Raw genomic sequence first — 27,039 nt, forward strand, 5'->3', positions numbered from 1 at the left:
CCATGTCCTGGCTATTATAAACAGTGCTGCGATGAACACTGGGGTACACGCGTCTCTTTCCCTTCTGGTTTCCTCAGTGTGTATGCCCAGCAGTGGGATTGCTGGATCATAAGGCAGTTCTATTTCCAGTTTTTAAAGGAATCTCCACACTGTTCTCCATAGTGGCTGTACTAGTTTGCATTCCCACCAGCAGTGTAAGAGGGTTCCCTTTTCTCCACACCCTCTCCAGCATTTATTGCTTGTAGACTTTTGGATCACAGCCATTCTGACTGGTGTAAAATGGTACCTCATAGTGGTTTTGATTTGCATTTGTCTGATAATGAGTGATGTTGAGCATTTTTTCATGTGTTTGTTAGCCATCTGTATGTCTTCTTTTGAGAAATGTCTATTTAGTTCTTTGGCCCATTTTTTGATTGGGTCATTTATTTTTCTGGAGTTGAGCTGTAGGAGTTGCTTGTATATTTTTGAGATGAGTTGTTTGTCAGTTGCTTCATTTGCTATTATTTTCTCCCATTCTGAAGGCTGCCTTTTCACCTTGCTAATAGTTTCCTTTGATGTGCAGAAGCTTTTAAGTTTAATTAGGTCCCATTTGTTTATTTTTGCTTTTATTTCCAATATTCTGGGAGGTGGGTCATAGAGGATCCTGCTGTGATGTATGTCGGAGAGTGCTGTGCCTATTTGTTCTCCTCTAGGAGTTTTATAGTTTCTGGTCTTACGTTTAGATCTTTAATCCATTTTGAGTTTATTTTTGTGTATGGTGTTAGAAAGTGTTCTAGTTTCATTCTTTTACAAGTGGTTGACCAGATTTCCCAGCACCACTTGTTAAAGAGATTGTCTTTAATCCGTTGTATATTCTTGGCTCCTTTGTCAAAGATAAGGTGTCCATATGTGCGTGGATTTATCTCTGGGCTTTCTATTTTGTTCCATTGATCTATGTTTCTGTCTTTGTGCCAGTACCATACTGTCTTGATAACTATGGCTTTGTAGTAGAGCCTGAAGTCAGAAAAAGTGACTATTTCAGGGAAGAACTCAGTTGCTTTAATGTTCTGCCTGGAAACAACCATTGTTTTTCGGTATGCAGTAAAAGTGATTTTTGTTTGTTCATTTGTTATTGAAGTACTATAGTTAATTTACATTGTTGTTTTAGTTTCTGGTGTACAGCAAAGTGATTCGGTTGTACATACATATATTCTTTTTCATTTCCATTATAGTTTATTACAGTATATTATAGTTCCCCGTGCTAAACAGTAGGACCTTGTTGTTTATGTTTTCTGTAGTAGTGTAGCTGATCCCGAACTCCTAATTTATTTCTCCCTGCCTCTTCTTTGTTAACTATAAGTTTGTTTTTTATGTCTGTGAGTCTCTTTCTGTTTTTAGTGTTTATTTGTATCATACTTTTGGATTCCACATATAAGTGATATCTTACGATATTTGTCTTTCTCTTTCTTACTTCATTTAGTCTGATAATCTCTAGGTCTATCCAAGTTGCTGCAAATAGCATTATTTCATTCTTTTTTATGGCTGAGTAGCATTCCATTCTATTTATAGACTACATCTTCTTTATCCATTCATCAGTCAATGAACATTTAAGTTGCTTCCATATCTTGGCTATGTAAATGGTGCTGCTACGAGCATTGGAGCATTTTCAGATTCGAGTTTTATCCAGGTATATGCTCAGGAGTGGGATTTACCAGATCAATGGCAACTCTGTTTTTAGTTTTTTAAAGAACTTCCATGCTGTTTTCTGTGACTGCACCAGTTTACATTCCCACCAATAATATAAGAGGATTGCCTTTTCTCCACCTTCTCTCCAGCATTTATTATTTGTAGACATTTTGATGACTGCCATTCTGACTACTGTGAGGTGATACTACATTATTTGCAGTTCCCTGATAATTAGGGAAGCTGAACATCTTGTCAGGTACCTATTGGCCATCTGTATGTCTTCTTTGGAGAAATGTCTATTTAGGTCTTCTGCCCATTTTTTGATTAGGTTATTTTTTGTTATGGAGTTGTGTGAGCAGTTCGTATATTTTGGAAATTAAACCCTTGTCAGTTGCATTGTTTGCAAATATTTACTCGCAGTCCTTAGCTTGTCTTTTCAGTAGTAAAAGTATTTGCACATCTTGTTTCGTCCCACAGAATTTTAAGAAGACTCAAGAGTCAGGATTTAATAAAAGTAATTTTCTGTTTCATCAAAGACACTTTCAAGTAAAACTAGCTTTTTTCATTAACTGCAAGTGCATGGCAATGAACTAACAGTTTGATGCTTTTGCTGATTCTTACTGAAGCCTAGCAGTTTTACCCATCAGTGCTTTTGTGTCGATCAGCACAAATGTCAACATAGTGTAAAAAGCAAATGATGTTGTAATAATATTGTGAAAATATTTTTGACCTCACAGACCCCTTGAAAGAGTCTTTGGTACTCCTTGGGATCCACAATGGAGAAGGCAATGGCACCCCACTCCAGTACTCTTGCCTGGAAAATCCCATGGATGGAGGAGCCTGGTAGGCTGCAGTCCATGGGGTCGCTAAGAGTCGGAGGACTGAGCGACTTCACTTTCACTTTTCACTTTCATGCATTGGAGAAGGAAATGGCAACCCACTCCAGTGTTCTTGCCTGGAGAATCCCAGGGACAGGGGAGCCTGGTGGGCTGCCATCTGTGGGATCGCACAGAGTCGGACACGACTGAAGTGACTTAGCAGTAGCAGCAGGCTATTTAGAACTTTCTGTGATTGTACTTTTCAAACAGATGGAAATAACAGAAAAGTGAAATTGAAGCACTTTGAAACTGACTTTACTGCTCAGTGCACAGTGGAAATAAACTGAAATATCAACATCAGTAACAAAATGTTTTTTAAAAATGAATATCTTTAATAAATGCTTCAGACCTTGACTTAGAAAAATCAGTAACTTGGTTCTAGGCATCTAATCTGACTGACTAAAAGCAGACATGCTATGATAGTTCATCTAAAGTACTGAATGGTCATTTGATTTAGTAAAACAGCATGCATTGATTTTGGACATAGACCTTCATTTACAGTATAGTTTTAGGTCTGTTTCTGAAGATTTCAATTATATAATTTTCCTGAACAGCTCAATCATGAAATAGCAGAGAGGACCGTGCAACTAAAAACATGTAAAACATATCCATAAATTAGATGAGTACCAATGTTCACCAGAAGGATCTTCTGTGAGCTGTGCAGTGTCTGGGAGTAGGAGCTGGAACTGGGACTCTGGCTGACTATCAGTATAAGATTTTATACACAAAGCCCCAGATGCATGTTTTACTATGTCGTTATCTTAAGGCATATTATATACTCTCGTTAAATTTCATTCAAATTTAAAAAAACCCTTATTTCAGGTATTTGTCTAATATTTTCTTCCCCCAACCTTTTCTGATTAAGTAGAATCTTTTTTTAACCTGGTCACGTGGCTGATGAATCCAGTTCACAAAGAGTATTAATGCTCTTGGACATGAGTTTTTGTATTGTCACTGAGTAGTTTCCGTGAAGACATTTTTAAGCCACCAGTCCATTTTGTGAAGATTAGTTTGGTTAAAAGTAAATAGTTAAAATAGTTAAAGTCACTTAGCCATGAACACTCACATTATGACACATGAACTCTGAAGTAGAAGAATGGGTGATGGTATCACTGTCTGTTCTGTGTTATGGGACTCCCTTACCTTCAGGATACCCCACATACTGTCCGAACATCTGACTCTCTGACATACAGGCCCAACATGGGTTCCAGCAGTATATTAAATTTAATGAAGCTTTACTTCCTTAAGTCTAAGAGTAGATATAAATAGACGCATTTTCTTCTTGTACACCAGTTAAATTGAGTACTCCAGTCTACTTTAGAGAGTAATATTCTAGAGGGCCAGTCTGAAGTATGTATGAGTTACAAATATATAAATCAACGAGGCATCTGTCGTGTCTCTAATGTGGGTCCAATGGGCAGAGAGGTAAGTGGAACTTCAGACTGTCATCATGAATATGGGACCTTTTGACCTGAACAGAAGCTTGCTCTCATCCTGTGCCTGGATTCTTAGTCATTACTCTACAAGTGGAATTTCATGTCAGCGGTTTCAGTCATTCTTAATGGGATAGAATGGGGGCGGGGGGTGGGATTAGTTTCATAAGTGGCAAGGAAGTGTAAATCAGCATATCACTACTACTCATTTTAGACTAGAAGTACAAACTGAAGTGCATATTGGAACCCCTCATAAAGTAAATGAGTATTACAAGCTATTTGAAAGAAGAAAGAATAATATAATTCATTGATTACTGGTAGCTAACATGCATTCTGAGGGGTGGAGAGATGATAGAAAGTGACAGCAATCTGGAAAGCATATACCATTTCTTAAGTGTCATCTGTCACTCATTTCCATGGGACTGTCACTTTATGGGAATGTAGGTCTGATGTTGCATAACTTTGTTTCCCCATTCCCATGTGGGAAATCCAAAGTTTTATATGCAGCACGCTGATAATAAAATACTGACAACAGATTCACATTTTTCATGAATACTGGGAAGACCATAAATCTGTTTTCAGGTCAGCTTTCACCCGTGGGCTACACGTTCTAATTGTAATCAGAGTTCTAGTACAATGCAGGGAAAGGTAAGATGGTTGGATAGCTTACCCTCAGATTGTTTGTATTTCATTTAGTAAAAAGTGTGTACCTCGTCCCTTTTTTCCCATAAGATAAAGACCAAAATGGCAGACATGACATTTATTTATCCTCATAACGAAATGACAAACTTGAAATGATGAGTATGTAAGACTTGAAATATTGTTTTATTTGTACATTATTGAGTATTGATTTTTTTTCCCTTTAGTTAAGCAGTTATTTAGCGAGCATTTGGTGTATGTCAGGCCTTCTGCTAGGTAAGCACTGAAAACCCAAGAATAAGGACACATGCAAAGATACGACAGTCTGCCAAGGGAGAGGTAAAGGCAATAATCTTAAAAGCAACAAGCTGTGGTACAGTGTGCCATTTATTTACTAATTTTTGTCTTCAGTGGGAAACTAGTTTTTATTATTTGGGGTTTTTTTTTTTCTTTTTTCTTTTTTTTTAATAAGCAAGATACACAAGAAAAATGCCTATAACAGAAGTAATGAACTCAAGTCTGTGGCAGCCCAGTAGTCAGAATATTTCCACCACAAGGAATCGGACAGGGCCTTAACGGATGAGCTTGTTAGAGATGCAGGGTAGGGACGGAGGGGAAATCGTGGCAGGAAAAAACACATACATTCAAGACATAAATACTTGGTGTGTTTCAGGAACAGGAAGTATACAGTGCAATATGACAGAATTGTATAGGCCCTTGCACTGAGTACAGTGTATAAATCTAGAAAGATAATGTTGAGGCTATGCCTCTCAGCCCTGCCTCTTATGCCAGATTAAGAACTTCGGGCTTTATATGTTTTCTTAAATTTGTATCTGGAAAGCCATTCAGGAAATCTCTTAACCATGGGAATGACACAACCAGATTTTTGTTTCATATCTGTATGATGTCACTCTAAACAGTTCTGTACCATAGAAACACAGTGCAGACTACAAATGCCAGCCATAGAGTAACTTTAAGCATTCTACTAGCCACACTAAAAAAGTAAGAAACAGGGGAGGTTAATTTTAATAATACATTTTGTTTAACCCAATATATCCAAAATATTATTGTTTCAACAAGTAATCAGTATAAAGTTTTTGATGAGATATTTTACATTCTTTTTTTCATACTAACTCTTCATAAACCATGGTATATTTTACACACACAACCATTTCAGGTCAGGCTAACCATTTTTAAAGTGCTCAGTAGCCACATGTGGCTCATGGCACCTTAATGGACACTGCAGCTCTAGAGCCCACAGTAAAAGATGGATGGCATTGAGAATGAGTTTAAAAGTGAAGAGTCTGTTGGGTTAGTCCAAGGAAAAATGGTGAGGGCCTGAACAAAGATAGTGGCAGGAGTGATGTACACAAGAAGTGTTACTTGCCATTCGTGTCCAACTCTTTGTGACCCCATGAACTGTAGCCCACTAGGCTCCTCTGTCCATGAAATTCTCCAGGCAAGAATATTGGAATGGGTAGCCATTCCCTTCTCCAGGTAAACAGAGCTTTTAAAAGAATTATGTTAGGTTTCTACAGTTGATCCTTGTTGATGTAGGTAGCTATAGTTGTACGTCTTCATTGCCGTGTAACTTCTCATTGTAAGTTCAGTTCAGTTCGGTCGCTCAGTCATGTCCGACCCTTTGCGACCCCATGAATCGCAGCATGCCAGGCCTCCCTGTCCATCACCAACTCCCAGAGTTCACCCAAACTCACGTGCATCGAGTCGGTGATGCCATCCAGCCATCTCATCCTCTGTCGTCCCCTTCTCCTCCTGCCCCCAATCCCTCCCAGCATCAGAGTCTTTTCCAATGAGTCAACTCTGAGCCAAAGTACTGGAGTTTCAGCCTTAGCATCATTCCTTCCAAAGGAATCCCAGGGCTGATCTCCTTTAGAATGGACTGGTTGGATCTCCTTGCAGTCAAAGGAAGTCTCAAGACTCTTCTCCAACACCACAGTTCAAAAGCATTAATTCTTCGGTGCTCAGCTTTCTTCACAGTCCAACTCTCACATCCATATATGACCACAGGAAAAACCATAGCCTTGACTAGATGGACCTTTGTTGGCAAAGTAAATGTCTCTGCTTTTCAATATGCTATCTAGGTTGGTCATAACTTTCCTTCCAAGGAGCAAGTGTCTTTTAATTTCATAGCTGCAGTCACCATCTGCAGTGATTTTGGAGCCCTAGAAAAATAAAGTCTGACACTGTTTCCCCATCTATTTCCCATGAAGTGATGGGACCAGATACCATGGTCTTCGTTTTCTGAATGTTGAGCTTTAAGCCAACTTTTTCACTTTCCTCTTTCACTTTTATCAAGAGGCTTTTTAGTTCCTCTTCACTTTCTGCCACAAGTACTGTATATTTTGTCTGCTTTCTTGTTGCTTCCCCTCTCCCCATATTCTGATATTATAAACAATATTACTGTGAACGTTCTTATGCTTGTCATGTAGTATGGATGAGCAAGAGTCTGTCCTAGATCTGTATGCTAGTAATACTAATCATTTGTATCATTTTTACAAATACTTTCTTTTAGTTTGTAGTATCCCCCAAAGCAGATGATTCAAGGGAGTGAGAAATGAAGACAAAAATTGTAGTCTCTTTATTACCTAATCTCAGAAAGGACATCTCATTCCTTCTACCATATTCTGTTCACTAGAAGCAAGTCACTGTTATATCCACATTTAAGTGGGGTAGGTGGGGATTAATCTCTACCTCCTGAGGGGAGGAGTATCAAGGAGTTTGTGGATGTATCTTTAAAACCACCATTCTTCTTTCCTTAGTGCCCTATAAAGCCAGCTCTGTTAGATACAGTTTGTCTCTACACACAAGTCTGCTTCTGGCCTCTTTAAGTTGTGTGTGTCTTGTTTCTTTTTTCTAATTCAAAATATGGATATATCCCCAGGACTCATTTCCTGGCCTTGTGTTCTTACTGTATATTCATATATATTTATGCTGAAATAGTATTCTTCTTTCTTAACTTTTTAACTCTTAACTAAAGATACCAAACTGTGTGTGGACATTATACCAGACTCTTCATATATACAAATAAATTCCTTTTCATATATCTTTCTTCATGGAAAAAAAATTCCATGGATAGTTATGATCCTGATTATGGGTGGCCTGATTCAAGGCCCTGGATTAATCCATGGGAGGCATTATGTCAGTGTTCAACAGTATAGGATAGGTTTTGATACCAGACTTACACTGAATTCCATCTATTTGCTAGATGTGTGTAACCTTGAGCAAAACAATGCCTGCTCTCTTTGAGTTTACATTGTAGAGAAAAATGGACAAACAAATAATGAAGTGCTGTCAGGCACTGTTCATTACAATGGAGGAAAAATAGATCAGTACAAATAGAACTGATTGCATGGAGTGGGACGGGCAGTGTTTTTTAACATAATGTGGTTAGGAAAAGGCTTTTCTGATAAGGTCACATTGGAACAGGGAGCTGTGAAGTAGGAAGCTAAGCATGTGTTCCAAGCAGAGGGAATAGTCAATACAAAGGTTCTGAAGGAGTTTATTCCATGTCTTTAAAGAATAACAGGGAGAACATTTGTGTAAAGAGGTTTGGCAGGGGAAAAAGCAGCTACATGAGATCGAAAGTATTAAAGGAGGAAAGGATCTTGTAGATCATTATATAAACATTGTATTTGGAGAGAACTCAAGCCAATGGAGAGTTTTGAGCAGATGATAAAGTTTTCTGCCTTTTATTTTTAAAAGATGGCCTGGCTGATGTGGAAAATAGATTGAAGAAGAGGCAGAGACTGAAGTAGAGGATCGACTTAGAAGACTGTTAGCATATAAGTCAGCAAGAAGTAATAGTGGCTTAGATGAGGATGTTGTGATGATGGTGGGAAAAGTTAACAAGTTCTGAATATATTTCATAAATAGAGCCATCAGCATTTGCTGAAGGATTGAGCTCTTGGTTACTACACTGTATCTTGGGTTTTTGTTTGTTTTGTTTTGTAGAAAATTCATGAGATACAAATAGAAAAAGAAATTATCTTTTGTCATCTTTTCAGAGGTGACCACTTAAAATTTTGATGCATATCCTTTTTAGTTTTTGTTATGTGTATGTGCACAGATATAAACTCATGCACAATGCATTGTTTAAACAAACTTTATATGTAATGAACCTTTTTCTCTATCATTAGATATTGCCCATCATTTTAATGACTGCATGCTATTCCCTTTCGGGAATGAATTACAGTTTATTTGACTCCCTGTCAATATTTAGGATGCTTTCAGGTTTTTCCCTGTTTGAATAGCATTTGAGAAAGCATCAGTACATTTCTTTAAGCATATGTATGATAAGAAAAACAAATCTCCAACTACTTTCTGAGACCTGGAAATAGCCACAAGTGAGGCCTCATAAGCTCATGAAATAACATTTCTGCTTATAGTTTCTTGGCTTTATAGTTACCCTCGGGTTTCAATTTATCCGCTTTTGATTTTGATACTAATAGATAAGACTTCCTTTGGATTTCATACTAATATTTAGTGGGTACACTGTAATAGGAGCAAATGTGTTGTTATATGGGCTGTTATACTAATTTCTATATTATACTCAGGAAAATAAAATCACATCTGTTGAGAGGTTGCAGCAGCTGCTGCTGCTAAGTTGCTTCAGTCATGTCCAACTCTGTGGGACCCCATAGATGGCAGCCCAACAGGCTCCCCCGTCCCTGGGATTCTCCAGGCAAGAACACTGGAGTGGGTTGCCATTTCCTTCTCCAATGCATGAAAGTGAAGTGAAGTAGCTCAGTTGTGTCTGACTCTTCGTGACCTCACAGACTGAAGCCTACCAGGCCCCTCCGTCCATGGGATTTTCCAGGCAAGAGTCTGGAGTGGGTTGCCATGTCCTTCTCAGCATGTGCTACTATATGCTAAATACTATATTGAGTCTTAAATTCAACCTTCACAATAACTTTATGCAGTAAATACTATTACTACTGCCTTTTTCCTTTTTTTTTTTTTTTTTAACATTTTAGAAAACTGATGCTTGGTAGGGTGAAGGCAGTATAAAATCTGGGTTAAAAACAAACTCTAAAGCCAGACTGCCCACATTTGAATCTTGACTTAGCAGTTATTAGCTATGTAACCTTGGGAAGTTACTAACTTCTTCATGCTTCTTTTCTTTTTTAATGAACTTTACTTTTCTTGTTATGAGTACAAAATAATGACACAGTTAAAGTGTTTGTCACATTATGACAATCTGGATTCTCATCTTCCTGTCACAGCAAGGAATATAGTTTCCCCCCAATATCCTAAACTATTTCTAAGGACCTCACACTTGCTTTGCCTTGCTTTGTTGAATTCTTCCTTTCTGCTAGCATGGCTAACATGGCCAGCTTCTTTTCTCATTATTAAAATTTTTTTACCTAAGTCTACAAATAGTAAATGCTGGAGAGGGTGTAGAGAAAAGGGAACCTTCTTACACTGTTGGTAGGAATATAAATTGGTGCAGCCATTATGGAAAACAGTATGGAGGTTTCCCAATAAACAAAAACTAGAGTTGGTGTATGATCCAGCAATCTCATTCCTGGGTATATATCTGGATAAACTATAATTCAAAAAGATGCATGTACCCTTGTCTTCACAGTAGCACTATTCATAATAGCCAAGACATGAAAACAACCTAAATATCCATCAACAGATAAATGGATAAAGAAGACATGGTATAAACATACAATGGAACACTACTCAGCCATAAAAAAGAATGAGATGCCATTAACAGTAACATGGATAGACAGATCTAAAGATTGTCATACTGAGTGAAGTAAGTCAGACAGAGAGAGACAAATATCATATGATGTAATTTATATGTGGACTCTAAAATATGACACAAATGAACCTATCTATGAAACAAACAAATTCAGAGAGAATAGACTTGTATTTGCTGAGGGAGGAAAGGGAGTCTGGAGTTAGTAGTTGCAAAGTACTACACACAGAATGGGTAAACAAGGTTCTATCATATAGCACAGGTAACTAAAATCAATATTCTGTGATAACCCATAATGGAAAATATGAAGAAAAAAATATATATATAAAATTTATATATATAACTGAGTCACTTTGCTGTAAAGCAGAAATTAATTGTAAATCAACTATATCTCAAGTTAAAACAAGTTTTTTTAAATTCCTTATCTTGAAAGTATGGTCCCCAGTTTCCAGAATGTGATTAGTAAGTATTATTTCTCATTCAAGGAACTAAGTTTCCCTGGAGATAATATACTGGCTGAATCCACAATTAAGGCAGGAAATGTACAAACTTATCCTGAAATATTGTGTCCAGAAAACAAACTATCAAAAACTGTAAGGGTCAAGGGGGAAAAAAAGGAAAGCCACTTGAGACTGCTGCTGCTGCTAAGTCACTTCAGTCATGTCCAACTCTGTGCGACCCCATGGACTGCAGCCCACCAGGCTCCTCTGTCCATGGGATTTTCCAGGCAAGAGTACTGGAGTGGGTCACCATTGCCTTCTCCCCCACTTGAGACTACCATTAGCTAAATACAAGACAATTTGAGTATTAAAAAAATAAAGGCAAACAGATGGAAAACATAAAATATATTAAACCTAATTTACAATAATGCTAAAAATAATCCAATTGTTAAATCTGGAAGATACTAAGAAACTAGTTTGCTATTCTAAAAATTGGTAAAGAAAAATAAAGAACCAAGCATTTATACTGTTGCCTCCTATGAACCATACCTCAGGTTAACCAAAATGGATATGTGACAAAGTTCTACACAGGAGAATTCCAGGTAATAAACAAAGAAATGACAGAATGCTACATTTCCCAACCTCTAATAAAATAATGGAACCAAGTCATGACCATCAATAGCTGCTAAAACCACTAGAGGAAAGTCTAATGGAGAAATTAAAGGATAGCTCAGGCTGACAATACCTGAACCCACTAATTCATCTTAACATCATAACAAGAGAGTCAACTAAAAATTGGCATTCACACAAATAAACAAGACAAAACAAGTGATGAAAACACAAACCAGAGTTTAATCTAGCCTCTTTAGAAAATACAGATAGAGGAATTATGCCACACAACACCATGTGGGAATCTCTGTAAGACAAATGGCCTAGTTTCTTCAGTAATAAATGAGAAGTGTGGGGCTATGGAGAGAAACCCATGACTTAACAAATTTTATATTAAATGTAATGTGCAGACTCTGAAAAAAATACTTAGGATTAAAAAATATGAATCAGCTTGGGAAATTTGAACTCATGACTTGCTATTAAGAAATCATTGGGACTTCTGCCTGGTGGTCCAGTGGTTAAGAATCTGCCTTGTAATGTAGGGGCAAGGTTCAATCCCTGGTCAGGGAACTAAGATCCCACACGTCACAGAGCAACTAAGCCAGCAGGCCACAACTACTGAAGCCCACATGCCACAAGAGAATCCGTTCACTGCAATGAAAGATTCCACATGATGTGACTAAGACCTGACGTAGCCAAATAACAAATGAAAGGAAAGAAAGGAAGTATTAGTTGTCATGGAGTGATAATGGTATCATGGTTTTGGGGTGGGATGAAGGGTCTGTTGTTTCAGAGACAAACCAAAGCAGTCATAGAAGAAATTATATAAACAGTGTACATAGGAAGGTAACAGACACAATAAGGTCTACCTGTGTTCATAATTTAAGTTGGTGACTAGTGCATGAAGCTGGGAGGTCAGAGAGGTTGCGGATACATTTTAAAATATTTTTCACCGTCTTCATTTGTAAATAAGAATTCAAAGAATGTTAGTGAGCCAATTTTTAATAGCATTAATAGTCACTGTAATTAAGATTTTAATGAGCTATGTTTGGGTAGAGTAACGCTTCTTTCTTTTCTTTCTTTGGTCTTTATGTAGATTGCTTCTATCTTTGCTTTTGCTACCTGTGGAGGTTTTAAGGGCAAAACAGAAATTCAAGTGTCTTGTACTACAGGTCCTGAGAATAAAACGATTACAGCTGCTTTTGGTTATCCATTCAGGTAAGTTTGTTTTTGTGGTTTAACACCTCTTTCCACTCATTAAGATTTCCCAACAACTTATCGATCTTGGGAGTTAGACATTTTTAATTTCATGCTCATTTGTAAGTAGTGATCATTGCTACTGAAAGTATGGTGTGTGGACCAGTGCCTATCTGCAGACTGTTTTCCTGAACTGTGATGAAATAAATACAGAAAATGACAGTAAGCATTCAGAAACTTCCATATGACATTGCCTTGACACTCTTATTCTGTCATCCCACAGTGGATTGGAAATTTCAAAACAAGACTGCTCTGTCACCTTAGTTTGAGAAGCCATGTTATAGAAGCAAGCACAGCTTATGAAAAATACAACTTTTTCATGTATTTGAAGTTACTAGTGTGTAATGTATAGCTTTAAGACATGTGCCTATATAAAGTGAAGAGTTCCTATGTTTCTTTCAGCAGCATAAAACTTTATTTTCTGAATATTTATGGCTATTTTGTTCTGTTTGACCTCAGGATTCATTAAATGTTTACTCCATCTGTCCTATGTTTAAGTGAGGGTATGAATCTTTCTCCACTTACTGACTACTTAATTCTCTAGACTCAGTTTTTCTGTTCAGTGAGTTTAAACCATTTAAGGTTGCTTTGATGATTAAATAAAATCTTACATTAAAAATATGTCAGATAGCAAGTGCTTGGTAATCAGTCTTTGCCTCTCCATCTCTTAGTCCTTCTCTTATAAAGTTCCTATATAAGGAACTGTTATAGCATCTTTAGTGATAAGTGCTTTTGTGATTTATGGATAGGGAAAATTAAAGACTTTGTGGAGTTAGCCAATTAATGAGAGTTAAAATGTGAATCATTATAATTGACTGTCCTGGTGCTAGTCACACAGACTCTGCCTCCTAGAATGGAATACAATTTCTCAAATTGTAAACCATTTTGTAACAGTGCTCTTAATCTGCAAAGTGTTTGTTACAGGAAGATAGTATATGGGTGTGAAAGTGTTTAATTCAGTCTTTATTCAATCTATCATAAACCAAGTATAGGTGTAATATATGATTTATATACTTATGAAAATTTTAATTTACTTAAATATTTGAAATTTTCACTTTTTTTTAAAGGAAAGTGTTTTAATATATTTGGGGAGTATATTTTACTTAAATATTCTGCCTATGTGTTTCTGTTAGAAGAGTCCAAGTAGTTCATAAATTTGTTTGTCCCTTTTTTTTAATAGGTTGAATGAAGCATCATTTCAGGCACCTCAAGGTGGAAATGTCTGTGGTGTAGATTGGAAAAATTATGTCCTTATTGGAGATTACTCCTCTTCTGCGCAGTTCTATGTCACTTTTGCAGTCTTTGTCTTCCTGTACTGCATTGCTGCTCTTCTGCTGTATGTTGGTTACACGAACCTGTATCGTGATAGTCGAAAGCTTACCATGACTGTAAGTAATCACTTTCTTTTTATACAAAAATAATTTATGTAGGTATATATTATATTTGAATTTAAATATGGATTTTCTTATACTGGGAAAAAAGACTCTTGGCATAAACCAGTTTCAACATGTCTTGACTTCTGCCACAAGTTTATGCTTGCTCTTGTCATGTTTAACCCAATTCTTGTAGCCTGTTTGCAACACTTCCTCTGTACTCCTTATACAGAGAGAGGTTTGTTTGTTTGTATCTAACTCTTTTAACCTGGCAAGAACTCGAATATATGACAAAGCATATTAGGTTGCAAATAGCAGGGAAATTAAGTAGAAATTAACGTGTTTGATTTGAAGAATTGCTAACAATGCTAGTAGTCTCATAACTGTTTTCCTGTTTCTTATCTTTTTTCTCTTTTCTCAGAGATACCCCCTTAATGCCTGACACCTGGTCTATGTTCTTAAATTCTTTAATTTAAAATCTGACCAAGGTAATTCTATAAAAATTATAGAATTTGGCATTAGTGGCATTCATGAGCTAATTCTGAATCTTTAAAATGGCAACAAAGGATTTGAATTTGAAATCCTAATACCTTCTTTGGCCTCAGGGTCTACTGAGCTAGAAATAAAAATAATCTCTGAGATTTAGTTAGTAGAATTCCCTTAGATTATTGGTGGCAAATCCAGACATAAACTGTAGTTTTAAAGTGGACCTCTACTACCGAAGAATAACTACAAAGTCAGTATTGGTATTACTGATTTGAAGGGACAACAGAGATGTTTTCGTGATACTGGTCATTTATATCCTAAGAAAACAGTAACTATTCACATCTGCTTATTATTTGTGAAGTTACTTTAAAGGATAGGCCAAATTATTAAATAACAGGTTTTATTTATTTTTAATTTTTGCTGCCTGGACCATAAGAATGCAAATGGTAAGTAAGTAATAAAACAGTATTTTATCCATCATATTTATTCCATGTCATGTATCTGAGAAGAAATTCTCAAACCTGATATTTTCATAAAACATTTCTTGGTTGTTAAGTGACTTTCAAAGGGTAGACATCAGCCATTTTAATTTGCAGTACTTAACAGAAATTTCATGTTAGTAATCTGTAACTTCTGTGGACTTTTCAAGCCTTATTTATATTTTGTTAAAGTTCTTTATAAATTCTAAGTGAAGATGTTTCTTGCCATCTTGTCATTATCCCAACAAATTTTAAGTTAAATCTTATAAAAGCAATGAACCTTTTATTTCTCTTATTTTGTTCATTAAGCCTTAAAAATATGACAGTTTTTAAAGCAGCATTCAAATCTACTTTGGAGGAGGCTTTTTTTCTGCCTAATAAAACTATAAAACTGATCTAGTTGCATCATTCAGAAAAGTCAAAAATAATTTTCCACCTCAGAGTGATCATATAGAGAAATAATAATGGTCCTATAGAGACATAATCTAGAATTAGTTCCATAAGTGGTTTTTTGTTGATACAGTGTATGATGGATACTTCTTATTTGTAAAAGTCCAGCCTCTAAATTAAATTTTGGATTTTACTTTAACCATATAAATATAAAAAAATTTTTTTTGTGATACCTAAATTTTTAACTATAGCCAAATGAATTTTTTTTTTAAGTACCATTTGTTAATGACGGTATGCTCTTTCATCGGTGTTCTCAATTCTTTGCTGAGCTGTCTCTAGGAGAATTTCAGTTATGACATTTTAAAATCAACTTTAGTTTTTAAGTAAATTCAGCATGTTTTTATGTTAAATAGCCAGAGCTTAAGGGTTCTAGGCTGTGTGGAAGATCAGAAATACCATAAAACGAAACCAAGCAAAGATAGGGTATCCCAAATCCTAAAGTTCTGTTATGAGTTATATCCTTCTTACTGGTAGCACTAGGGCTGCCACAGGCATGTTGTGCATTGCATAATTCCAGGTGGCATCATTCATGTAAAACTAGCTAGAGTCCTGAGTCACATGGACTGTCTTCAGAGGCCCGCATTTCTCCCACTTCCCCTCATCCTAAGATTACTTCATGCATCATTGTCAGAAAAGAACCTGCTTTTGAAATATAAAAATGTCATTCATAAGCCATTAATAGCTTGGACATAAAAAGCATAATCAGGAAAAAAAATTGTGTTTTTTTGATTAGGAATTTGGAAGGAAGAAACCTTAAAATTAAGATTTGACATCTATTGGTCAAAGTGATGAACTTTAGCCCAGAGAGAATTTAACATGTGATAATCTCATACTAATTATCAGCTCTTTCTAGCAAGTGCTTAGGAAACGTTTGCCACAGCACAAAATATAGCTGAGTACAGCAGCAAAAAGGGGAGTAATCCCACAGTGCAAAATACTTAATGTTTCTATTCTTTTCTCTTTGATATACATTTTTTAAAGAGGACCAGTAGCAGTGGAGAACTTAAATGCAAATACTGTGACACCATGCTTGTAAAATTAGTCATTGTTTCAGTTCTCTAATGCAAGGCGTTGATTCAGTGCCAGCTTGACCAGGTAGACAAGCTATATATAGCAGTTTCTGTATCTCATATGTGATCACTGGTATTTATCTGACATAAATGACTAAAAGCTCATTGGCAAAAGTAATTTAAAACTAACCAGATTTATTAAAAAAAAAAAAAAAAAATTCTGTGATAAGCTCCAAAACCCATTTCTGAGCTTGGAGAGATTTTTGCTACAGATAGTGAGAACTCATAGTCTTGAGCACACCTGAATGCTCAGATTACATCGTTCAGTTCAGTTCAGTCGCTCAGTCGTGTCCAACTCTTTGCAACCCCATGAATTGCAGCACGCCAGGCCTCCCTGTCCATCGCTAACTCCCGGAGTTCACCCAAACTCATGTCCATCGAGTCGGTGATGCCATCCAGCCATCTCAACCTCTGTTGTCCCCTTCTCCTTCTGCCTCCAATCCCTCCCAGCATCAGAGTCTTTTCCAATGAGTCAACTCTTTACATGAGGTAGCCAAAGTATTGGAGTTTCAGCTTTAGCATCAGTCCTTCCAATGAACACCCAGGACTGATCTCCTTTATAATGGACTGGTTGGATCTCCTTGCAGTCCAAGGGACTCTCAAGAGTCTTCTCCAACACCACAGTTCAAAAGCATCAATTCTTTGGTGTTCAGCTTTCTTCACAGTCCAACTCTCACATCCATACATGACCACTGGAAAAACCATAGCCTTGACTAGACGGACCTTTGTTGGCAAAGTAATGTCTCTGCTTTTTAATATGCTATCTAGGTTGGTCATAACTTTCCTTCCAAGGAGTAAGAGTCTTTTAATTTCATAGCTGCAGTCACCATCTGCAGTGATTTTGGAGCCGAAAAAATAAATTCTGACACTATTTCCACTGTTTGCCCATCTATTTCCCATGAAGTGACAAATCTTACATTGTTCCACTTTTTTTGTTAATTCAAAGGAAGATCAAAGGAGATGGAAACTTATACTTTATACTATCCAAATACATACTTTAAAAAAGTGTTACTTAGATTTTTATAGCCAGTACTAGTCGACAGAGTTCTAGTTCCCCAGCAGATTAGATTAGGGAGAGTAAATTTTTTTCTTATTAGTTCAATAAGAAATTATCCAAAATATTAAAAATTCACTCCTATTCTTGACCTGTAATAAGTAGCAAACACTTTAGTAGAAAACTGGTAGTGACAGGGTGTTTTGAGAGAGATTTTATTGTTGTTGTTCTTAATATAATGAGCATTCTTAAACTTTTGTAGTCACGTATTTAAAAAGAGACAAGTCATCCTGGATGTGTGCTTTTCACCATCTCACTATTCATATCATAGAGCATTAGATTTAACTAAAGTTAGAGGTTTGCCAGAACAATATGAGAAAGCAGGGGAGGATAAGGGAATTGAGAGTATATGTAAGAGATTATAATGAAGAACCTTAAGAATCTAAATAGAAGGAAATGGAGATCAGATTGTAGATCTCAGTGGGGTCAAAGGACTTTTAAGGTTGGGGTGCCAAAGAGAATGAGCTAGAAAGAGAGGTGATATTTGAGAGGGGTGATTAAAACAGAGATTATGGAGTTATACAGTTATTGGTGATAACAGAGTCTGATATATGATCCCAAGAGGGAGAGGGTTAGTTAGATAAGGTTATGATGACGGCTTTATTAAACTTTGATTTCTCCATGTAAAAATCTTAGACCCTTCAGAAGATGACTGGTGTAGCTCAGGCACTGGCCTGGCAATAGTAAACAGCAGTGTTTGCTATGTTGATTGTGGCCTTTTTTTATAAAGTATGTCATTTCTCAGGACTGAGAGTTCAACATGATTTCCTTGCTGGTGGATTTGAAATTTTGTATCTTTAAGTATTCATTATTAATTCACACCTATTTTTTCTTTAGGACTTTGTAATTACTATTGTTGTGACTTTTTTGTGGTTGGTGAGCACTTCAGCCTGGGCTAAAGCTCTTACAGACATTAAAGCAGCTACCGGTTCCAGTATTGTCCAGGAACTTAAGACTTGTAATGTTCAAGGAGTGATGTGCCAGTTTGTCTCTGTGACTAGTATGGGATCCCTAAACGTGTCTGTGGTGAGTATGCAGTGTTTATAAAATATTTTATTTCACTTACTAGAAAAACCTTACAGTGATTTAAGAAAACAATAGTTTTAATAAATCCCTGGATGAATATATTGATTTTATCTTTACCAAGCTTATCAGAATCCTAGTTGTCATATAGTCTTTATAACAGCAAAAAAAAGTTTGTGAAGAAAATTATTACTTGTAAACAAGGTTAGACAAGATCATGGTTACGTCTTTATTAAGATTAACTAGGCAAGACTTTGACCCTAAAGGCGCTGCTGCTGGTGCTGCTAAGTCACTTCAGTCGTGTCCGACTCTGTGTGACCCCATAGACGGCAGCCCACCAGGCTCGCCCGTCCCTGGGATTCTCTAGGCAAAAACACTGGAGTGGGTTGCCATTTCCTTCTCCAATGCATGAAAGTGAAAAGTGAAAGTGAAGTCACTCAGTCGTGTCCGACTCTTAGCGACCCCATGGACTGCAGCCTACCAGGCTCCTCTGTCCGTGGGATTTTCCAGGCAAGAGTACTGGAGTGGGTTGCTATTGCCTTCTCTGCTAAAGGCACTAATATAAAATTTATTAAGACTGTGTGCTAAGGTCATTACACATATGTCAATTCTGAGAGGAATGTGGGAAGTGGTGTTATTATCTTCATTTACAACTGGGAAAGAATATAGCTTGTATGTTAAATCACTCAAGGTGACAGGGCTAGTAAGTTGGCAAAGCCAAGGTTTGAACAAGATCTGACTTCTGTTGTTGCTGTTTAGTCCCTAAGTCATGTCCGACTCTTTGTGACCCCATGAACTGTCCTCTGTCCATGGATATTAGCCCTTTCTCTGCTTTGCTCTGGGTCTCTGAAAATAGAACTTTCATAGTTCCTTCAGTTCAGTTCAGTTCAGTCGCTTAGTCGTGTCCCACTCTTTGCTACCCCATGAATCGCAGCACGCCAGGCCTCCCTGTCCATCACCAACTCCCGGAGTTCACTCAGACTCACGTCCATCGAGTCAGTGATGCCATCCAGCCATCTCATCCTCTGTCGTCCCCTTCTTCTCCTGCCCCCAATCCCTCCCAGGATCAGGGTCTTTCCCAATGAGTCAACTCTTCGCATGAGGTGGCCAAAGTACTGGAGTTTCAGCTTTAGCATCATTCCTTCCAAAGAAATCCCAGGACCGATCTCCTTTAGGATGGACTGGTTGGATCTCCTTGCAGTCCAAGGGACTCTCAAGAGTCTTCTCCAACACCACAGTTCAAAAGCATCAGTTCTTCGGCACTTAGGTTTCTTCACAGTCCAACTCTTACATCCATACATGGTCATAGTTCCTTAAATAATCCTAAAATTTTGGCCTCTAAATTTAAATATTATTTTGTCTGGTATTTTATCCAAATACAGATATATTATTAATATAATGAGGGTATTATTTTTAAGGAGATTTCATGTGTTTTCAAGAAAGTATTTTTCAAGTGGATAAAGTTGGTCTTGCCGTATAAAGCAATTTGGCCAAATTTTTGTTTTAAAAGTCTTTTTTTTTTTTTTTTTGCATATATATTGACGGTGAGCTGAGATAATTTCAGAAGTGTTTTTATACCCAAATAATACAAAAAGATAGAAGAAGGCAGTTTGGGGCTTCCCGGTAGCTCATTGGTAAAGAGCCCACCTGCAGGTGCAGGAGACTCAGGTTCTCTCCTTGGGTTGGGAACATCCCCTGGGAGGAGGAAATGGTAACCCACTCCAGTATTCTTGCCTGGGAAATTCCATGGACAGAGGAGCGTGGCGGGCTACAGTCCATGGGGTGGCGAAACTTGACTTAACGACTAAACAACAACAGCACAAATATGATAGTACCTAAGCTTTTTACCCTACTCTTACCTCATAGGTCACTACTATTCTTGTATTTCTTTTTTTTAAATACTGTGAAAATAGGATATCTGCAGTTCCTTCATCTCTGAGACTTTGAACTTTCAGATTTGTACCTGGGAAGGCTGATTTCCTTTAGGTTGATTAATACAGGATGTGACGTAAGGTTTTCTTCTAAGACTCCTTTTCTCTTGTGGCTGCAGCTGTGGAAGCAGAGGTGAATGTAGGAGGGGGATGAAGTAGGGAAGTAGGAAAAGGTGCACAAAGGATGTTCATAACCATTCAGATGGGAGAAAAGTAAAACCCCTCCTAGTGAAGGAACCATGGATCCCAGTTGTTCTCTTCACCTAGAACCACCAAGGTCTAAATATAAAGTAATAAAAGGAAGGTCTTATTTACTTTTCTCAAACAAATTTAATTCCTTTTTTAAATTGGTAATAATGCACATGTAGAAATAAGATATGTTTTAGTCACGATTTGATATGTTACAGATTTAGAGATTTCACTGGGAATAAGTCATTATATATCTAAATAGGGCATTGAAATACAGAGTATTCCGTTTTTATTCCACTTGATGTATCGTTCAGACTTCAAATGAAATGATAGTATATGGCCTGGAAATATTAAATATTTATAGGAAAACTAAGATAGGTATGAAATTTTAATAGTATACTAGATTTGCATGTTTGTTTTTCTCTTTCTTAGATCTTTGGCTTTCTGAATATGATACTTTGGGGAGGAAATGCATGGTTTGTGTATAAGGAGACCAGCTTTCACAGTCCATCAAACACTTCTACTTCTCAAGGAGGTATTCCTCCTCCAACTGGAATATAATTGAAGGGAGAAGTACACTGTATGAAATAAATGTCTGTACTATGACCTGTTGCCAACACCTTGAGAAGCATTTTTTGTTTCTAATAAAAGTAATGGCTTTTTCAGTAAATTGGTGGGTTTAAAATTTTGCTGCTTTTTTACATAAAGCTTATGCCTTTCCTAGGAATTTAAGATGTAAATGTATTCTCACATGTGAATTTGAAAATTCAGGGGCCTATTATGAGATGATACACGTTTTTAAATGAACGGTAATTTCTTCACTAAGTTGTTTTCCTTCCAAAGTGTTTACACCTTAAGCCTTAACATATATCTTCACTCAGAAAAGAGTTTTATTGTCATATCATAATAGGAAGAAAATCTCTTTTGGAATATTACACTACTGTAAGTTTGTACAGATCATATTCCTAAGATGTGTCTTTGTTTAAGAAAGTTTTGATTACATAAATCATATTTAGAAAAAACAGTTAACAGTTTATATCTGAACACTGTTTATATGTTATGAAAAATGCTTAATTACAAAGGCTGATGTATGTTTTATTTCTGTTTTTCTAAATGACCTACAGTACTTGGTAGGTGTACTAAAATTGTTTGGGGAGTGGGGTTTAGAGACTTCTAATAGATGTATAGTTAATTTGGTAATTCTCTCGCATGAGGTGTAAGCTTCCATATGCTGGTTATTTAATAGATTTGCTACATAAGTAAAACATGGTTCACCTAGATAGTTTGATATGTATGGGCATTACTCCTAGTAGTATTTGTTTGTTGTCTTTTGTTGCTTATGCTCCTTCCGTGCAGGCTGAGACCTAATCTCCTGCAAGTACAGTAAAATAATTTACCTATTTTTGCAGACCCTATTCATAGGATAAAAAAAATTAAGATTGCCTTTTACTTTTGAAACATTTATATTCGATGAAGTTGCTGTCTTGAGTTTAGTATTGATATTGTGAAAATGAATGCAATTTGGATTTCACATTTCTTAATGTTTGTTCTTATTTCACAAATGGATAATTAAGGAATTATGCGTCATAAAGAAGGAACCTAAGTGAGCTATATTATGGGTGTGCTGTCTTTGCTCACACATTTGGGTAGCTTCTGGAATATAGGACTTATTCACGTTTTGCTTCCTAATCTTTCTGTTGTACAGGGCCAGATCTCCTCTTAGCCACTTGATTGTTTTTATGTGAAGCACATCTTACTATCGCCTTATTTTGGTTGCTTTTGTTCACAAGAATTGTTAATATGAGAATGTGTATCCACCTTAATAAAGAAGTTAAAATAAAGAGTGCACTGATTGTTATATTATAAAGAAACTTTCATCTTAAAGGCATGAGCAGTATAAAATAGAATTGATTTACAAAGCAAGAAATAGAATATTACAGTAGGTTTTTTTGTTTGTTTAATGTTTGGCAAGGAATAAAAAATGCTTTGGACACCCTGGTTCTATTTTTCTTTCAATATCATTTTAAAATGCTCATTTGTAACTTTCAGGTTGAGTTTTACTGATAAACCTTTTCTAATTGACTGTCCAGTTGGCAGCAAAGATTCTTAATTAAAAGTGTATGCTCTGGAGCCAAACTCCCTGAATTTGAATCTTGGCTTCACCACCTACTAGCTCATTGTTGGCTCAGTCTTGTTTGATCTTTGCGACCCCCTGCCAGGCACCTCTGTCAATGGGATTATCCCAGCAAGAATACTGGAGTAGGTTGCCATTTCCTATTCCAGGGGATCTTTCCAACCCAGGGATTGAACCCCCCTGTCTTGCAGCTCCAGCATTGGCAGGCAGATTCTTTACCTTTAGGCAATTTACTTACCTCTATGTGCCCCCGTTTGCTTATCTGAAAAATGAGAATAAGAATGCTGACCTCAAAGAGTTTTAAGTTAATGGCATTAAATGTTAATAAATAATGAGATCATAGATCTAGGAAAAAGTCCATTCTGTTGCCTTTCACTCTCTGATTTTGAGTAAGTGTTACAGGGTTAAGACTTTTAGGATAATTTCCAGGACAGAGGTTGCAAAGAATTTTTTGTAAATAGCATTATTACCAATGTTTTTGTGAATTGAAGTCACTTGAATAAAGATATGCTATAAATGTTAAGGTCACTTGCTTGCTGTATACTTTGTTTCATGTTTAATTAAAAAATTTAAAATCATGTAGCATTTAAGATAAGTATGGGCTTTGCCGGTGGCTCAGAGGGTAAAGAATCTGCCTGCAGCACTGGAGACCTGGGTTCGATCCCTAGGTTGGGTCAGGAAGATCTCCTGGAGAAGGGAATGGCAACCCACTCCAACATACTTACCTGGAAAATATTGTGAACAGAGGAGCCTGGCTGGCTAAGGTCCACGGGGTTGCAAAGAGTCTGACATAACTGAGTGGCTAACACTTTTTAAGATAAGCATAAGAAATAGTATAGAACCAAGTGTCCACCACTAAGGAAAACAAATATTAACATTTTGTTTTATTTATGTCAGATTTGGTTTTGTCTTTTTAAGGAAATAAAGCATTATAGAGACAGCCTTTTCTTGCTGAAGTAGATTTTTCTTTTCACTATTACAGATAGCACTGAAATATTTTTGCAAAATACGTGAAGGCTTCTCTAGGATATACCACTAGAAGTAGAATAGTTGGCATGTGAAGTATTCACATTTCATTTGTAACTTAGGTAGTAAACAGTTGTTCAATAAGGTGCGAGTATGGTGTCAGTTTAGTTTCCCACTAACAATATGTAAGAGTCCCTGTTGCCTGTATTCTTGCCTTTGCTTGATGCTTGATGTTATTGGATTGTTGCCATTCTAATGGGTTTGCGATGGTGTCTGATATTTTTGAATTTGTATTTCTCAGATTGCGATTGAGGTTGGTTGTCCTTTCCTGTGTTTATTGGTCACTTCGGTTTGCCCTGCTCTGTATTGCCTATTCATATCCTTGGCCAATTTTTCTATTTTGTCTTTTTCCTGTTGATGTGAGGTGCTCTTTATTCTGGATACCAATCCTTTGACATTATGTAGATTGCAACTGTCTTCTTCTTCTCCATAGCTTGTATTTTACTTTGTGATTTGTCGTACAAAAGTTTGTCTTAATACTGACTTAACTGTCTTCGTGGTTTGTGCTTTTTGTGTCTTAAAAAGTCCTTCTCACTACCATAAAGATATTCACCCCTCTTTTCTTCAGAATATGTTAGTTTTGTTTTTCACTTTTAGGTCTTTAAACCATTGGGAGTATACTTTTGTATATAGTATAAGGTAGGGATCTAATTTTTATTTTTTAAATACTCCCAATTTTCATGGTATGTATTTAAAAGTTCATCTTTTGTTCCCTCTGTCGTATATCATTTCTGTATTATTTGTAGTTCTTTACATTCTATACCAATCCATATCAGCTCTATCACCCTTTAATTATGTAACTTTACAGAAAGAATTGCCATCTGAGAGGATTAGTGCCAAAGCACCATCATTGTTATTCACAGTGGTCTTGGCTGTCTTGAGCCCTGTACCCTTTCATATAAATTTTAGGATGAGCTGGTCAAGTTCCTAAAAACCTTTGGGGTTTCAGTTGAAAAGAATTGCATTGAATTTATATATCAGTTTTGGAGAATTGTCGTATTTATAAAATATATTTATGAGCATGATGTATGTCTCCTTTTATGTCCTTCAATAAAGTTATAATTTTCTGCATAAAGATTTAGATTGACATTTGTATCTTGTAGCTCTGGTTACTATTGTACATAGTAACACTTATGTTCTAAGTTAAATTGTAATTTTTATTGCTGGTATACAAGATTTCTCTATTATTTATTGACTTTATTCATTTTTCTACAAGGCAGTCTTTCTAAACCATGTATGTGTGTGTGTGTGTATGTATATGCTCAGTTGCTAAGTCTTGTCTGACTCCTGCGATCCAATGGACTGTAGCCTGCCAGGCTCCTCTGTCTGGAATTTTCCTGGCAAAAATACTGGATCAGGTTGCCATTTCCTGCTCCAGGGATCTTCCCTACCCAGGGATTGAACCTATGTCTCTTGCATCCCCTGCATTGACAGGCAAGTTCTTTTACCCCTCACCACCTCTTAACTTCTTAGTAATTTTAATAATTTGTAGGTTCCTCTACTTTTTATATAGATAATTATATCATCTGCAAACTGGTAGTTTTGTTTTTTCATTATGTTTGGAAATTAGAGTAAATCTTTATTATCTTTAATTATAGTTACGTTATACTTGTCATTGGAGTCTATGAAAAATAGAAAATATGTTTATTTGAAAATACAGTAGCTGCCATTTTGCTTCACTATAGTAAACAACCACAGATTTATACCACCTTGTATATTGGTCATTCTGCTAAGTCACTTCAGTCGTGTCCAACTCTGTGCGACCCCATAGACGGCAGCCCACCAGGCTCCCCTGTCCCTGGGATTCTCCAGGCAAGAACACTGGAGTGGGTTGCCATTTCCTTCTCCAGTGCATGAAAATGAAAAGTGAAAGGGAAGTTGTTCAGTCGTGTCCGACTCTTCAAGACCCCATGGACTGCATCCTACCAGGCTCCTCTGTCCATGGGATTTTCCAGGCAAGAGTACTGGAGTGGGGTGCCATCACCTTCTCCGATTGGTCATTCTAGTGGTATGTAAAATTTGGTCAATATTCATAGTTCTTACATTGTGGAACATACAAATAAATGGAAAATAGTTACCAGTTAAAATTAAAGTGATTAATACTATTACATAGTTTACAATATTGTCATACAGAGTCTATTTCCTACTGTTAGAATTTGGATTTTACTTGTATAAGAACAGTAATTACAAGTGAAACCTTACTTGCTAGTTGAATTTCAAAAATTTAGCTGTTCAGTTTTTTTTTTTTTGCTGTGCCACACAGCATATAGAATCTAGTTCCTTGACCAGGGATCAATCCCACACCCCTTGCAGTGGAAGCACGGAATTGTAACCAGTGGTCTCATGCTCCATGATAATCTCTCTTACCCATCTATTCCCCAGCAGCTAATGATCTTTGTTTCTATTAGTTTACATTTTTTAAGTTGTATGTAAATAGAGTCATAGAATACATATTCTTCTTGTTGGACTTCTTTCACTCAGCATAATTATTTTCAGATCTATGTTGCTTATATCAACAACTCATTCCTTTTTATAGCTATTGCACACAGCATGTGGATATACCACATACGTTTTATACGTTCACCTGCTGGTAGATACTTGGGCTGTTGCCAGTTTGGGGCTAATACAAATAAAGTTGCTACGAACATTTATATAAGTGTCTTTGTATGAATATGTTTCTCTTGGATACATAGGTCAGTGTGGATGGGATAGCAGAATCATGTGGTAGAAACATTAAATTTTCTAAGAAACCACCAAGGTGGTTGTGCCATTTTAAATTCTCACCAATAGTGTATGATAGTTCAGTTACTTCACATCTTCATCAACACTTGGTATGGTCAGTCTTTTTAATTTTAGTCATTCTAATATGTGTGTATATCTTTGTGATCCTAATTTGCAATTCTATAATGGCTAATGTGGGCTTCCCTGGTGGCTCAGGGGTAAAGAACCCGCCTGACAATGCAAGAGCTGCAGGTTCAATCCCTGGGTCAGGAAGATCCCCTGGAGAAGGAACTGGCAACCCACTCCAGTATTCTTGCCTGGGAAATCCCATGGATAGAAAAAGCCTGACAGGCTACACAGTCCATGGGGTCCCAAAGAGTCGGGCATGACTGAGCGACTAAGCACACAGTCTTTTTACAGCGTGTTGGTCTATCATCAGAACTGAAAAGGGAGCTGT

General features: G+C 36.8%; 1 protein-coding gene across 2 annotated transcripts in view; it reads left to right on the forward strand.

Annotated features, from left to right (window-relative positions):
* The window catches only part of SYPL1 (synaptophysin like 1), a 29,518-nt gene extending 6,819 nt beyond the window's left edge, over positions 1-22,699 (forward strand). Inside the window, exons 2-5 of one of the 2 annotated variants that reach the window (XM_027539680.1) lie at positions 12,486-12,607; positions 13,827-14,034; positions 18,396-18,584; positions 21,134-22,699. In XM_027539680.1, the coding sequence (XP_027395481.1) occupies positions 12,486-12,607; positions 13,827-14,034; positions 18,396-18,584; positions 21,134-21,262 (648 nt within the window). In that variant the 3' untranslated portion in view covers positions 21,263-22,699. Of the gene's footprint in view, positions 1-12,485; positions 12,608-13,826; positions 14,035-14,941; positions 14,952-18,395; positions 18,585-21,133 lie in introns of those variants that run through there. The other variant, XM_027539682.1, reaches the window with a different exon arrangement.
* The last annotated feature ends 4,340 nt before the right edge of the window (positions 22,700-27,039 follow it).

Source organism: Bos indicus x Bos taurus, chromosome 4, assembly GCF_003369695.1.
Source record: "Bos indicus x Bos taurus breed Angus x Brahman F1 hybrid chromosome 4, Bos_hybrid_MaternalHap_v2.0, whole genome shotgun sequence".
Lineage (NCBI taxonomy): Eukaryota > Metazoa > Chordata > Mammalia > Artiodactyla > Bovidae > Bos > Bos indicus x Bos taurus.